Source organism: Poecilia reticulata, chromosome 15 (assembly GCF_904066995.2).
Source record: "Poecilia reticulata chromosome 15, P_reticulata-male-v2, whole genome shotgun sequence".
Classification (NCBI taxonomy): Eukaryota; Metazoa; Chordata; class Actinopteri; order Cyprinodontiformes; family Poeciliidae; genus Poecilia; species Poecilia reticulata.
Window position 1 is genome coordinate 15,334,668 of NC_088844.1, and position 15,969 is coordinate 15,350,636.

The 15,969-nt window shown below is 38.9% G+C and overlaps 2 protein-coding genes across 2 annotated transcripts in view; one reads left to right on the plus strand and one right to left on the minus strand.

The window, feature by feature from the left end:
* The window catches only part of zcchc24 (zinc finger, CCHC domain containing 24), a 47,558-nt gene extending 39,491 nt beyond the window's left edge, over positions 1 to 8,067 (plus strand). The window contains exon 4 of the mRNA XM_008429477.3: positions 1,217 to 8,067. Within this exon, the coding sequence (XP_008427699.1) occupies positions 1,217 to 1,330 (114 nt within the window). The 3' untranslated portion in view covers positions 1,331 to 8,067. The remainder of the gene's footprint in view (positions 1 to 1,216) is intronic.
* Positions 8,068 to 11,883: 3,816 nt separating this feature from the next.
* On the minus strand, positions 11,884 to 15,393 carry ppifa (peptidylprolyl isomerase Fa). The gene is made up of 6 exons (XM_008429476.3): positions 14,853 to 15,393; positions 14,727 to 14,757; positions 14,560 to 14,648; positions 14,358 to 14,454; positions 12,436 to 12,511; positions 11,884 to 12,350 (listed from the first exon to the last, which is right to left on the minus strand). Exons 1-6 carry the CDS (start codon positions 14,994 to 14,996, stop codon positions 12,215 to 12,217), a joined length of 573 nt encoding a protein of 190 aa, XP_008427698.1. The 5' UTR covers positions 14,997 to 15,393; the 3' UTR covers positions 11,884 to 12,214.
* Positions 15,394 to 15,969: the final 576 nt, after the last annotated feature.

Consider the following 15,969-nt stretch of genomic DNA (forward strand, 5'->3'; position numbering starts at 1 on the left):
AATATTTTCACACTTCGTCGAATCTTGATTTCACGGCATCCCGCTGTTACATCACACACAACTAGTTTTCAATAGGACAATAGTAGCCAGTTAACGTCCTCAGTCTGAATGAGTCTCTTGCTCCACTGCAGTTCAGCAGGGGAAAGAGCGTCCACCACGATTCCCTGAAACCACTGTGGGAGCACCATAAAATGTCCATTAGATTTTCCAGTTTTGCTTTGGGACTTAACATCTTTGACACAGCAGTAGTAAAGCCCCAGATCTTGCTGGAAGAGTCATTAGTGGAAGTCTGAAGTATCTCTTTGTAATGACCCATACTAACCGGGTTTCCTTTAGTTAAAGCAGTTGGAATAAATAAGTGTTTTGAGGTGGGGAAAAAAAAATATAATAATCCAGAGAAGAAAGGAATAAATGAGAGGGAAAAATTTCCAGATGGGCTGTTAAAATCACCTCCAAACGTGCTCGCTCTGAAACGTTTCCTTTGTAGCTGATAATGATTCCAAGAAACCTGATGCTATTATTTCCAAACGGTCCATCATAATCAGATGAAAATTTCCCTCGTTTCTGGTACAGCTAACGCATGCTGAGGCTTTACGTATCTCTGAGCTGACTGTGCTCAGTCCAAACCTGTTTTATGAAGAACTTCCATGTGGTGTGCATCAGGCCAAACATACTGCTGATAAAACTGTGTAGTAACTAACAGCTTTACTTGATTTAAATGTGCATAATCAATTCAGTTTTATGAGTCTCCATAAATCATTTTGAAATTTGATTTCCCCCCCCCTTCTAAGTGAAGGATTTCTATCACAAATGGGGGATTTATTTCTGATTGACATCAAAATGTTTACGCCTCAGTTAAAATGGAGAGATTATAAGAAGAAGAAACTTTGTGAACAGGATTTGATGTAAACGTTTACCACCGGAGAGGTTGCGCCTGCCGATTTAGGGAAGGAGTTAACTCGTGGGACTATTCAGCCAATCAGAGTGTGGGCTCTGGTATCGATGTGTAAGTATTCTGCCAGAACTGAGAATAACACTTTAGGACATAAAAACATTCAGATTTGCACCATCTGTTGGCAATAAGAGGTTATGACTATATCAGGATCTGGCAAACGACCTGGTGGAAAGCACTTCCTTGCAGGTAACAGGTCAAAACCAAAGTGTCATTCTTTACTTAATTAGCCTGACTCACTATTTGTTTTGTTTGTTCCTCCAGCGACCTTTGGAGAAGCCGGACGGCCTGGATGTGTCTGACCAGAGTAAAGAGCACCCACAACACCTGTGTGAGAAATGTAAAGTCCTGGGCTACTACTGCCGCCGCGTGCAATAATCATCTCTACCCAGAGGGAAAGAACCTTCCCATCATAACTCATGTTATCTGCCTATTGACAAGCAGGTCTTCCCCTCTTATCCGCTCTGCTTCCAGACGGTAGCTCTAGTTTGCTCTTTTTATTTGACACCTTCCTTCTGTAAGATCAGGATCATTCATCTTGCACGCAAATTGTAAAACCATGTACTAGAAACCGCATTACTCCAAATGTGTATTTAACTCCAGCAAATTAACGTGTCGATGAATTAGCACCAAGCATGTATCGTATTGGTGTCACTGACGATATGTTTAGTGTCAATACCTCACCGTGGGGTTCGTTGGCTTTGTGTTTACAGAGATCTGCTTTCCTTTTTCCTGCCAAGTGAAGTATGCGATGTGGTGAACATTTTAGTCAGGGGGCTTCTAGCGATGGTAAAACAAAAAAAGAAGGCCTTCGACCGTTCGTTTTCGGGGTCAGCAGCACATCTTACTAACTGTGAATTAACTGAGGGATAAAGTGCCATACATCCCGAGCTTACATTTCACATATTTATTTCCTTTTTCTTCTAGTGTGCAATTTGAATTTTAACTGGGACATATGGAATATTTTTTTTTTCTGTTTGTGTATCACATTGTGTTACTGCGTCCATGTGTATTTAGGAACTACTGTAGGTTCAGTCGTATAGCGTCGCTCCTCAGATGGATTTTTGAAAATGTTGACAGAAGCGGTTTCACCGAACCCCTCTGGAGATTTTTCTTAGCTTTGCAAATTTGGAGATAGCTGTATTGAGCAGCAGCAGACGTTGGACAGATTACTGAAGCTTCAAATCAAAAGAAGAGTCGATCTATAGGACAAGTTTCTCTCTGAATATGATCTTGTTAAACAGTATTCTTTATAGCAGTGAAGTTCTTGCCATGCTTTATAAGTTTAAAAGTTAAACTGTCACACTAGCATTTGACAAGCCAGTAAAGGAATTGAAATGCATTGTAGTTATATCTTGTAGATATTTCCAAAGCCTTCACCATTGTGTCCAGTAGCTAACTGCTGAGTAGGGAGGCTATGCAGGAATCTAACGGTATGGCTCAGGGTATTTGAAGAGAGGTTTTGTTTAAAAGTTATGTGACGCTTGTTTGCGTTTTTATTTTTGCATAAATCCAAATTAGTTGAATCTATAGGCTGAAGCTAACCACTAGTCTGAGAGGGGCCAGCAGTTTGTAGGAAAAATGTCTGGTATGAACCTTTAAAATGCTATCTCTTGTACAGTGGGGGTTATCTGCACAGGAAATGGAGGTATGAGGCAGTGCACCACCAATGATCTTCCTGTGTGATTCAGGTACTGAAAATGCCACGTAGGGGTTTTCTTGCCAGGTCAACTTTGTGATAAAAAAAAATATATATATATATATATATATATATGTGCAATTTTATGTATTTTTGCACTGCCTTACTTTTCTGTCAGGTAAATTACTCTTGGTAAAAATTTGGCTTATTAATACTGCGCCAATTCACAAGAAATGTCTCCAGGCGATTCACAAAATCTTTTTTCAGTTCAATCACACTTACATTCCAATTGATCCTAGTTATCAAACAGTATTTTAAGCTCAGTTTATTATTCAGTGTGATGTCAAGAGGGGAAACCCAGCATCTAGTCTATGACTTGCAGCTTCCATGCCTCCTGGATGAGCTCGTAGCGACAGTAGACGATCACTTGCGTTGTTGTTGACTTCACAGCAATCCCTCATACCGAGCAATCATGTTGCAACAGGGGAGAGGAAAAATGGCCCTTTAATAGTAGCAGGAGAGGGAGATCGATTAGTTGATGGAAGCATTTTCTCAGCCGACGCCTTCCTCCAGGAAGGTACTACAGCGGAAGCAAAACCAGACAGAAACGGAAACGGACTAGATGTAGCTCCTACGGAGAAAAAAAAACAACACAGGAAACAAAAAGCTAACACTTGAAATGTGAGCAAATAATACAAATTATAGAGTAGAAGAAAGCACAGCATGATTTTATACAGGAAGATTATTGGTGCTCTGCCTCCTACTTTCATTATTTTCCTAATATTAAAAGTAATAACTGACTTTTGTGTAAAAGCAACCCAATGCAAACGATTTAAGGGTTTACAGGTTCATTAAGTAGTGCCTGCTTAAACTAAAAGTGTTGGATTTGGCAGTGGGCAGGAGCTGGTTTCTGATATTTAATCTTCCTGAGGTTTCAAAGATACAATTTCAGTACCAGAAAATGTTTCCATTATGCCGTTCATTCAGTTTAAATTTTTTATGTTGAGATTCAAAAGAGACTGCAGAAGTCACCAGCGTCTTCTTGGACAGCATGGAGCAATAAGTATCTTTATGCTCCCCCTCCCCCACATGTTACTGTGGACTGCCAGATGTGTGGCTGAAAGAAGGATACTAACCTTCCCAATTTTACTCCAAGAGTAAAATCATAAAGTCAAAAGGAAGTATAAGAACAGAAAAACTACTACTAAATCTTATGGGTGTTTTTAGAGTTTTTAAGTCTCTTAAAATAACTGTAAGCAAATGTAAAATATAAGATTATTATAGCAATAATTAGCAATATGTAAATTATTTAGCAGCAGTTAGAATAATTGTCATTCTCCTGTTATAAATTAATTAGACATGATATGCATTTTATATATATGTATTTTTTTATTTTTTTCATTTTTGTGTAAATACTGCGATACTCTAGTATTGTTACTCAAGCTTATCATACTGTGATAATCTAATACTGGCATGTGCCTTGTGTAGGATGGTAGCTGTTTGCTTTGGTCTTTGCTTTTCTTTTAGGAAGTTATCTACTGCTGGTAAGATGTTGGTTAATTATAACTTTTTAATGGAACCTCACTTTGAAAATCCTGACGTATCCGTTTTAAGATCAGAATAAGTGCAGAGATCATTTCTAAGTGGAGGAACTGAATTCAAACTCTGGCTTGCGAAAGGCAAAGCTGATAATTGTTATGTATACTGAAAGTGATGTAACACAGTCCGTTTTTCAGTGCCTTCTATCATAAGCTTTGTGACGTCGGGAGGTATTATCAAACTGTAGATCTGAAGAATTACAGAGGGACTTTTGTATTAGTTTCAAATGATTGGAATCTACCTTTCAAGGATTCTCTTCCATGCGAGTTGTGACCCCAGTTATATGTACTGTATCCGAATGCCTTTTAAACGCTGGTTGAGTATATTTTTATACCGTAACATGTACGTGCCTTCAAAAGATTTCAAGAGTGACGGGTGAGTGCCGTGGGCTCAGAGGTGGAACTGTGTATGTGCGAACTGTGATGTTCAGAAAGTCTGATGGAGGTTCAAGATGTGACAAAGGATGAGAAAAAGATTAAAGCCCCTCTATTAGCGGTTGAACTGGCATGGCGGGTGTTCGCTTCAGAGCAGTTTGCTGGACCAGCGTTTCCAGCTGGCAATAACAATCCCACTGTGGTCTGTTGTCATGGAATATCAACATAGATGTTATTTCTTTTTAGATCCTCACAACAGAACAAAATGCTTATAAAACTTTGGACCTCACGCTTTGTTTTGTTTTTCCTTATAATCTGTTGTGGTTGCATTTATCCTAGAAAATATTGCTTTTGTCAAAAAAAAAAAGAGGAAAAAAAGCACAAAAAAACAAAAACACGTACACATTTACTTGCAGTATTTGGAGTCATACTGGTACATTGCTGTGTGTGTGGAAATGAAGCTAAATGCCAACTTTTCAGTTAAAAGGGCGCTCCAGGGATTTAGTCCACAAAGCTGAAAGGCTTAACACTAACAAAAGCAAATGTCTTATTCACTTTCAGTCACTTGGAATAAACTCAAATTCCCACTAACTTGTTTTCCATATGGTCCCATAACATAATATTTTATAAACTACACTGCCTGTTAAAAGATGACATCACACCTGGCATTAACTTGTGTTTTTGGGGATGATTAAATCACATATGGAGAGCTGAAAGTACATCGACTCATGCCTGGCATAAATGTGATGTAATCTGATTTTCCTGCTAAATACAACTAGCTTAGAGGATATTTGTTTGCAAAGACCAGATGGTTTTTTTTGTTTTTTTTAACCAGTTATAGGCTTTAGTGCATTTTCATTTCTCATCTGCTTGCAATGAAATGCTTATGCAAACAATTGGCACCTAATTGTAGCACAGAACTTGTTTCTTATCGAGTACTAAAGGCATCTGGCCATATGTCTACATAAAGACCACCTCTTATTGTGCCATTAACAGTAGGATCACGTTGCATTCACAGGACAGGTGTAAAGATCCCTTGTGATTTGATTTCCTGTGAACGCCATGTGGTGTCAATGGTCAAGATGCTAATATTAGAGATCTCCAACCTGTTGCTGATCATTTTCACCAATTCTGAGTTCTTTAAGAGCTGTACAAAATAAAACAGTGCTTTCCGCAATCGAAATAGAATGCAATGAAACATAAAACTAAATGACGTTCTCCAAAACCAAAGTTAGAGCACTGAAACTTACTATTTCTAACTGTAAACAACAGCCTCTTTGTGTGCATTTGATGTAAAAATGAATGGACTTTTAGCTGATTTCCAAAACAAAGCCAACACTTTCAACTCCAGTACACTTCATAACAGGCAAAACTGGATTCATCAAAGGGGAAAAAAAACAAAGGAACCTAATTAAATATGTTTGGCTCCCTGTTATCTGCAAATGTCTCGCTCCCTGTTTTAAAGTAGCAGTCTGCAGGAGGAGGCAACGTGTCTCTATAGAAAGTTGCTCCTTTCTGGAATCTTCTCACAGCCTCTGTGCTTTACTTTAGATCACCTTAGCAATACCGGAACAGCTGAGTCTTCTTTCCTCCGTTACAACTTCCACACTGAAGAGTGTTGTCAGTGTAAACGGTTGACTTAGCTATGACACATTCACTGACGTGAAAAATGATCAGGTGTATAGTTTTTTTTAGGGATAAAGTCAGTCCTAGTCATGAGTTGTCTTCTTGATGCATTTCTGCTTAAAACTCAGAAGCCTTTTACTTGGCATTTTCAGATTAAGTGAGATTACGTGTCATTAGGACGCTGGTGACGTCATTTTCTCAGTCTTGAAAAGGTGTTACTTTTTCAAAACCTGAGAATGGGCTAACTTTATTTATTAAACTGGCGGAGTGCCCCTTTAAACAGAAGATTTGGGATTTTTTTTTGTTTTTTGAAATTTTTTTTTTTTCAGACTTCTTACAGTCATTCGTTAATGGGAACAATCCATTTGTCTTACTGTTAATGTTCTCCTTTTGCTTTGTTCAGTGACACTAACTGGTTTGCCAGGCTACATACCAATGATGCCTTATAAATTAACCTCATGAGTAACAGTGTTATTTGGTTCCACACAGAAACGGGACATAATGGTGCCATTATAAATGACATCTCTAGAATCAAATGACAGAAGACATTAAAAACAGAGAATGAACTTGTAGACTATTTTGAATTTTCTAGTACATCATCAGATCAGAATTTGCTTCTTTTTTTTGTTTTCTATGAATGAGATGTGTATTTTGGAAACATTGCTAGATGTTGAAATTTCTAAAGCAATCTGCAACTTATTTCCCTGACTAAGATGTTTTATGTATATATTTGATGGCCATGAGTTCCGATGTTTATCGATATATAGCTTTTTTTTTGTTTGTTTGTGTCTATGAAGAAGGGCCTATTGCTGAGAAATAATCAAAGCTGGGAAATCGTTTTTGTTTTTATTTTACACTCGTCTGGAGGAATATCCTGCAGAAATATTTATGGAAAGACTTTTTACAACACTTTTTGTATAGAATATGCAACAAAGTTTCACTAAGAAGGAAATATTGATGTCTACATAGAATGTTATTAGAGAAAAAGCTGGTACATAATTAATACCCTTTCTCATTTATAAGCCATTGTATTTTCCACGTGGTAGCAGTGATAAATAACCCACATTGCTATGCGACTAACCCGCCTTAAGGCCGTTTGTATTCTTTTTTGTAAACACTAATATGCAGATTCATTGTGTTAACATGCAGAGATTATGTTTTAGTTGTTTCTTATTTAGTGATGGATATTCACCACTGTATAAGCACATTAAACTGTGAGATGTAGTTTGCTTAAAGCAGCGACGACAGGAAACTGTTAGAAAAAAAAACAAAACAATTGTTTGTAGATTAGGACGTGCTATGCTTTTGTCAGGAAGGTGTGTTTGACAAAGAACTGTCCCGAGTTTGCATGTGCATGTGTTTGGATTTGGATGAAATATTACTTTGTGCAATTTACACTTATTTAAATCCTTTACAGTAGTTTTAACATTATCAGCAACTTTAGTCCTGAAGTATTTCATTTAACAGAAGTGTAGCCTCTATGATTAACACATATTTACTGAATGTAATGTGTTAATACTTAAATGTGGTCGAGCTGGAATGTTCTGTTTCTCTCTGTGCTGTGTGCGTGCGTGTGTGTGTGTGCGTGCGTGCGTGTGCGTGCGTGTGTGTGTATCTCTTGAGATGTTTGCAATGCAATATTGCAATAATGTTATGTTTGAATTGGACGGAACGCAGGCGAGAGGTGAATGATTTAAAAAAATTTTTTTTTTTTTTTGGGAAACATGGACCGGAGAGGTTTGGAGCGTCGGCTACAGGTCTGTTTTTCACGTCCATGAAACGGCATTCCAAAATGTGCCTTATTTGATAGATGGGAAAACATTTTAGTGCTTTGGAGCTGTTGAGAGCTTGATGAATAAAAGGCAAATTTATAACTGCTCAAAGTGTGTTTTGTTTTTATTTATCTTGTGTCGGTTTTCAGCCAATACCTCCTCATTGATTCCTGATGTCTCCAGTACAGTGTAGAAAAACTTTCTCACATTTTAGCATGTTGCAACAACAGATGAAAGTAGTTTAAAAGGAATTTATAAACTACCAATGGAGAGTGGTGCCATTTACTGTAGTTAGTGGAAAGGATACCTGAGTTCTCAGTTTGTTATTGTTTTTACAGATAAAAGACGAAAAGTGAGGTGTGCATTTGTATTTAACCCTCTGAGTTCATAGCTTAAAGGAGCGTCTTTGGAGGATGCCTCTACCAGTTTGCACATTCAGTGACTTTCTCCCACTATCCTTCCAGGCAAAACAGCTCTAGCTGCTCTTTTGCTTGACCATTTTAATCCTTTAATAGGTTTTGATTTAAAACCTGGTTCTAATGTTTGGGGTCATTGTCCTACGAGAAGGTTAACCTTCCCACTCAGTCTCAATTCTCTTCCTGGCTCTAGCAAGCTGTTCTTCCAGCGTTACTCAGTATTTTTGCTCCATCCACTTTCCCATCGACTCGGACCGGCTTCACTTCTGCTGGGAGACGAAAACTTCCCCAGAGCACGGTGATGTCACTGCCACTTTTTATTGCTAGAATAGTGTGTTCGGGGTAATGTGCGGTGTTGGTTTTCCTTCAAACAGCACAACGCATGTCATTTTTAGCACCTCCTGTATGTCTCTTGTAGAATACACGGTTTCTTACGGACCTTTAAACGGGGTTTCTTTTAGCTTTTGTTGTGTGTTGCCTGGTCTTACTGATGCCATTTGCTCCCTAATGACCCTCTGACCCCTTTACAGAAAAGCTGCATTTGTACTCGGATTCAATTAGCCACAGGTGGATGTTGGAAACTAACAAGGTTGTAAGCAATTGGCTGCACTGGATTTTATCAAGTGATATCAGAGTAAATGGTGTCTACACCCTCTTTCTAACACTTTACAGTAAAGCACTACTTTATGTTGGTCTATCACATAAAATCTCAATAAAACGCAGTGAAGTTTGTAGTTGCGATATAACTTAAAGGCCATAAATAGTTGTGCAAAAATCTGTTTTACAGTCGCTTCACTTCTATCTTCGAAGGCTCTAGCGCCCACGCAGGACATAGATTACGGTGAAGAGGTTCCTAATGGATTATCCGTGGTAGTTGTGTTACGCAGTCGAGTGAGACATGTTTAAAACCCCTTTTTTTTAAAAAAGAAAAAAGAAAACATTCCGTGAAAGTGCTGAAAGATAGCAGACAACATAAAGCTGCCAGGCCTCGCATTTCAACACCCGGAGTCTGGCTGTGGATAGAAAACCCCCCAAAGACACATAAAAAAAGAAAAGAAAAAAAAAAAAGGACACTCGCTGACACGGGTGCTGGGTGATAAATGCGAGTCGTTTCGCGGAGAAAGCGGCCGGTCCCAGCTGTCAAGACGTCATTGTTTTGCACGTGTGTCGAGAACAGCGCCGCTCTCCTCCGGGCTGAGCGTTCTTATTCACAATGTTGAGCCTGCGATCCAAATGGCTACAAACTAAGATAGGGTGGAGACCCAAATTATACCAAGTTTGTTACAACATCTTTTAGCCCAAACAGAGCGTGAGCAGGAAAAAAATAAAATAAAATAAAGTCACTATGGCAACAATGTAATCTGAGAATTCAAACAAACGATGGAAGGTCAGGACACATGTGCTTTCATTTAGGGGCGAGAGCTTGCCTTTTCACGTCGCTTCATTATTTACTTTCATGAAGTATTAGGTTGATGAGCAGCACCACCCACTCTCAGGCTTTCGGGTTGGCCCGGGCCTCCTCCCCTCTTCCTTCTGCCTTTCGAATAGAGATCCTACGTGCAAATCTAAACACATCCTCAGGTTCCTCTGTGGTTCCAGAAAAACCAAATCACTTGCACCGACTGAACCCGGAGTACATATACCGTAGTTCTCATGTTCATCATCTGGTAACTGTATTCAAATCGGGGGGATGTCACATCCTGCTCCAAAGGACAGGAAGTCGGTTGTGCTGAAGTGAGAGTCTAAAAAAAGCAAGTGGAACGTTTTTTTTGGGTTTTTTTTTTTTTTTTTTCCTCGGGAAGCTTTAAAACCAGCAGGATCGGTGGCACAAGGGAGCACATGTCCTGTAATCAGACCGCAGCTTGTAACAATCTATAAAACAGCTTCTTAGTTGTGCATGAAAGTACAGAGTACGTCCTGCTTTTAAAATCTCATCTCTAAAAATAAGGAGACGTTGTAAAACGTCATTCAAGTAACACAACAACGGAGTTGAGCGAGTATGAAGAAGTGCATGGTGTGTGTAGCAGTTCAGTTATTGACAAGGTTTTGCAACAAAAGGCGAGGCCCTTCAGAAAACCTTTCCACCTCACAACCACTAGCTTTATGGATTCTATTGTATTTTATACGATAGAGGAAACACACATTAGTGCATAGCTGTGAAGTGGTAGAAAAAAATGTTTCACCCTTTTGTTTTTTCTACTAATGACAACCAGACATTTGTGGTATGCATTTGTTTTCAGTTCCTTTTACTTTGATATCCTTAACTAAAATCCAGTGCAACAGCCTAATTTAGTATTTAGAGTCTCAATATAAATAGTTGTAAAAAAAACAAAAAAACATTACTAAACATGCAGACAAGAGCAACAGAATGACCCAGTGACAGTCCAGACCTAAATCACATCGAGAATCTGTGGCAAGAAATGAAAGAAATGACATTCACAGTCGATCTCCTTCTGACCTGGCTGAGCTCGAGCTCATTTGCAAAGAAATGTGGGCAGAATTTTCAGACTCTGGATGTGAAAAGTTGCAAAGGCACATATCCTAAAAAAAAAATGGGCAACTGTTTTTTGCCGGAGAAAGCTGGTTCCACAAATACTTTTTTTAAAATACACAAATTTAAAAAAAAAAAAAAAAAAAACACGATTATTCCCATCTGATTTTTCTTTCATTTCACAATTATGCAACACTCAGTGTTGGACTGTCACAGCAAATTCTCATAAAAAATGTGTAATGAGAAGCTAAAACATTCAAAAGCTCTTAGCTTTTGAAGGTACTGTAGAAGCCAAGCTTGAGTATTTTGTATGTAGTAATAACAAAAGATATTTGATCCTTCTTATCACACGGTAAGGAAAGTTAATAAAAGCTGTATTTGTCTGTATGGTCTTCAGGTGTTACTGTGTTTAGGGAAGCAATCTAAAGAAAGAAAGTGTAAGCCTATGGCATTAAAGCTTGACAGAGGCTGAGGAGGAAAAAAAAAGTAAAAATAACTAAAGAATAGGAAATTGTATTTCACTCTGACAAATCTGGGTGCTGCGTTTAAAAGCTGAGAGCTACAGGCTGGAGTCATTCAGTATCTCAGAACCCAGCTGTGACTGTGTGTGTGTGTGTGTGTGTGTGTGTGTGTGTGTGCGTGTATGTGTGTGTGTACGTGTGTGTGCGTGGGTGCATGGGTTCTTGGGTTAGTTGCACATCTGTGAAGTCCCCTCTTCCCCACACAATAATGCTAAGCTATATTCCATACACACGTTTTGGACCAATGCAGTCACTGTTCCCACGCAGGTGACATATTTGGGAAGGTTACATTTCAGCAGAACCTACATCGAAAGTATCCATAAGGAGAAGACCTTCAGTAGCTGAACAAGCTTCCTTCACACACTGACACATCTGCCTCGCCACAAACAAAACAACAGACGCAGATAGCTTGACTCTTACGCAACAGAAACCCCATACCAAGAGAAAATTGCAAAACATTTGTGATAGAAACAGGGTTCAAAAACACAGAGGATGTGGAAAAAAACCCCATCTGATTTTATTAAACGTATTGCATAGATAAGTCGGATTGTACAAAGTGTATTCTTAGTGTATTTTACTGAGCAGCACTCTCAGTAACAGGAATATGTCTCAATAGTACTTATTGCATTATTATATCAATAAAGTCTGTACACATTTCTAAATGTTCCTCACTTGAGATGAATCACATTGTTCCTGTTTTGACCAATATCTTGATTATTTCACATACAATGTTAAAGATAAATATCATTTTTAAACAAATCCTAATCATAGTGATCATAAACACAGAGAGCATAACTACTGCATTCAAGAGTAGCCTGTGCTTTTTATTTGATCTCTCCACAGTCAGTGATGACTATTGTCTTGAGCACTCCTCCATCGTGCAGACCAAAGGACTGCATCTTCATGACTGCATCCATGCCGTCCGTCACCTGCCCGAAGACCACGTGTTTTCCATCCAGCCTGCCAATTGAAACGCAACAGCTCAGCCCCGCAAAGACACACACTTGGATGCCACGGGATTCTGTGAAGACGTGCGAGTACCTACCACTCGGTTTTCGCTGTACAGATGAAGAACTGCGAGGCGTTCGTGTGAGGCCCCGAGTTCGCCATCGAAAGCGTCCCTGCGGAGATCGAAACACCAGTCGGAGCGTTGTCGCGCTCCAGAACACCTCTTTTACTTTGCCCCTTATCCGAGGACATTAAGGCCTCACTGAAGCACATGATAAAAGTCAAGAAATGTGTGAGGAAACAAAAGAGGCCTGTTTTTCTTCCCCCACAACTTACGCAATTTCTAATCGCACAACAGAACGAGCCCTGAAAAAAATAAACTCCATGTGAAAAAAAAAAAAAAAAATGTTGATCTGAGAAAATAAATTATTTTGATTTGTGCATGTTGGCTCATTGAAAAGTAGGTCATTCACATCAGGATTGCAAAATCTATATGACCAGAAGTTTGTATGGCTTCATGAGCTTAAGAACTGCCATCTAGTGGAGAGGAGCAGTAAGTTCATCATATATATATATATATTATTGCCGAATAATAATTGCATTTATGGGAACTGTCAGTCTAACTTTGAACAATATCACAGCAGTAAAATGACGTTTAAGAGTCCTAGATGACTGCCTTTTAACTGTTGACTCAGCCAAGTCTGCTGTATTTAATTATTGTATTGCCTTCTGGTTTCATCTTTAGAAGGGAATCTGTTCTTTTCACTGCTTTGCTGGTGATATTCACAACCGTTTACATATAAACCTGATAATAAGCTACTTTTTAAAAGTGTTTATATATATATATTTTTTAATATTAAATTATGGCAAAAATTTTTGTTATGTTCGTCTCACTGAAAACAAAACTGAAATCTTTTTGTATGGGAGGCCACGCTATATTCTAGAGGCTCCTTATAGTCTTTCCCATGTGAAGGACCTTAGGTGTAATTCTCGACGGTTCTTTTAAACATCAACACAACAAACAAACTTTCCCCAGTCAGTCTTCTAGTCACGTTAAAGTTCTGTTTGGGTCCCAGAAATTTGGAGAAAATCTTTATCACAACTATGCGGACTGATCTAACTCTGCGTACAGGCATCACTCAGTCATCGTCTGCAGCTGGTGCAGAATGTGGCGTCATCTTAACTTATCACAGGAACTTGGGAGTGGGGGCGTACAACTCCAGAGTTGGCTTCACTCCACTGGCTTCCTATTCAGTGTGGAAATGCCAAAGATTTTAATTTTAACTTATAAGGTGCCTAACGGTCTGACTGCGTCGGGTCTTTTACGTTGCCAACTTTAATGTAGAACACTGAGGGCTGATAAAAAACAACACTTTAAGTTGTTTTTTTTAACAGTATAGGTCTCAGATGTCTTCTGTCCTGCCACTTTTAGATGTGTCTCTGATGGCATTAGCAGGACTCTGGGGAACTGGACGGCACCGAGAAGCTAATTCAGTCATATGATTCAGGTGTGTTGGACCAATTGGAACATCTAAAAGTTGCAGGACAGTATCCATCAAGCCCTGGAGTTTTACACCCCTTTTATAGTTGATCACACCTCTTCTGTTACTATTCCTATGTTGTGAAGCGGCTTGCCTTTTCTGGTCCCTGTCTTTCAACTTGAGCATAGATTGGTGACATGACTTTATATATACACCTTTGTTTGTATTTTTGTTTTATCTCAGCTACATTTTATTGTCTTCTGAAATTGACTAGTTAATTTAACACTTTTATTTCTTTAGTTGTTATATAAATAAAGTTGATATTGACCATAAAACCAAAACCCAGGCGTGAGAAACCTGGAACAGAGGGGGTTTGTTAGAAGATTAACGATAAGTTAAGACAATGTACTTCCGACCGATGGGCAGAGAACCACAAAAAAGTGGTTTACCACTTCAAGATTTAAAAAAAAAAATTTTTAATCCGTGTTTATTAATGATGTGAAATAAAAACGTGATAGCAAAATGTGCTGACTTATACCTGGACGGGTGTGTTTTAACTTGAAGTTCTCATCTTTGAATGTTTTTCCAAATATAGACTTGCCTCCTGTGCCATTGTTGTTGGTGATATCTCCTCCCTGTGACAGAAAACACAGAGAATGGTCACCGCTCTGCAATTAAAAAAACAAACAAAAAAAAAAACATCACTTTGCATCATTTTGTCTCTTTTAAAAAAACCTGACCTGACACATGAAGTCAGGGATGATCCTGTGAAACCTGCAGCCTCTGTATCCAAAGCCATGTTCTCCTGTGCACAGGGATCTGAAATTTTCTATTCACAATTAAATTTGCATTAGAGTTATAACAAATAGATTTTTTTTTTTTTTTGCATGTTTATTTAAAATTATACCTGCAGTCTTCGGCACTACATCCGCGTTCAGCTGCCAGATAACACAGACAAATGCGTTAATATGAGTTATGAGAGTGGAATCGATGTCTATGTCAGAGAGGCTAGTGTGCTAACTGGAGCTGCTACCTCAATGATTACTTTTCCAAGAGGTTCGCCGTCGGCCTCAATGTCCAGAAACACGACGGGGTTCTTGACGGGACCTGAGGAGACCAGCCTGGCAGCAGCGAGACCCAGCGGGCCGTACCGCAGGCGGTTTTTAATTTGTAACATACTCACTGAAAACAATGCAGAGGAACTACCAGCTGCTTCTATGGTTGTGGGTGCTAGTGCTGTTTACATGTGACGTCACAAAAAGGAGGCAGACCTGCCGCAGAGTGAAACAGCGACACCACGAGGAAGGAAGTAAAATGACAAGACCAACTTTATTTTGTTACCTCTTATTTGCTCCAAATGTTGGCCTATTTCTAGCTCACTTCAAAGCAGGTCAGTAATGTTAATGATTTCCGCTATTCGTGCAAAAACAAAGAGTAGGGCTTTTTTTACATTGTAACACTTTATTTGGCCCTGGATGTTGGCAAGATTCTACAACTGACATTAAAATAAAGGAACTTGTATTTTCAAGAGAAAAATACACATTTTTAAGTAGTGAACATATACGATGCTGTGCAAATTTTGTGTGCCATCCAAGCACATAGGTTTTTCTTGGTTTCTTCAATTAGCATAAATCCAGATCAGTTAGTCCTGGAAGCTAAAACTAACCTGAAGGAGCCAAGGGCAAAAACTTACCACTTTCTCCCCTCCCCCTTTAAAGTTTATGCTAACTCCATTTTGCGAACCATTCATCATGTTTGCATTGGATAGTTATTTAAGCCAATGATGATTTACACAGGAAATAGAAGTAGGAGGTGGTGCACCACCAATGATCTTCCTGTGTCTGAGAATGGGACATGTAAAGCATTTCCGCTCAGAGGAACTGCTTAAAAGAAAGGTGAGGCCATGTCAAAAAGAGAAAGTAAAACAATAGCCTTCACCTAAACTACAATATATATTTGCTTTTCACACTAGTGACTTTAAATCAGGCACCGATTCAAATGCTACACTTAGGAAAATGCTGCAATAGTCTCTTGCTGATTCTGGTTTCTGTGACCTAATTGTGGACTCGGTGTACCCCTCTTGGTTTAAAAAAAAATAAATAAAAAATTTAGTCTTGTATTCTACATACATGGGCAAGTAAAACCAAGAA

Bases quoted from the DNA above. Each gene is read 5' to 3' on its own strand.
- ppifa (XM_008429476.3), bottom strand. From the start codon at position 14,996: ATGTTACAAATTAAAAACCGCCTGCGGTACGGCCCGCTGGGTCTCGCT. The intron at 14,649-14,726 runs GTATAATTTTAA...AATTGTGAATAG, and splicing joins TGTAGTGCCGAAGACTGCAG to AAAATTTCAGATCCCTGTGC. The intron at 14,455-14,559 runs GTCAGGTTTTTT...TTTCTGTCACAG, and splicing joins TCCCTGACTTCATGTGTCAG to GGAGGAGATATCACCAACAA.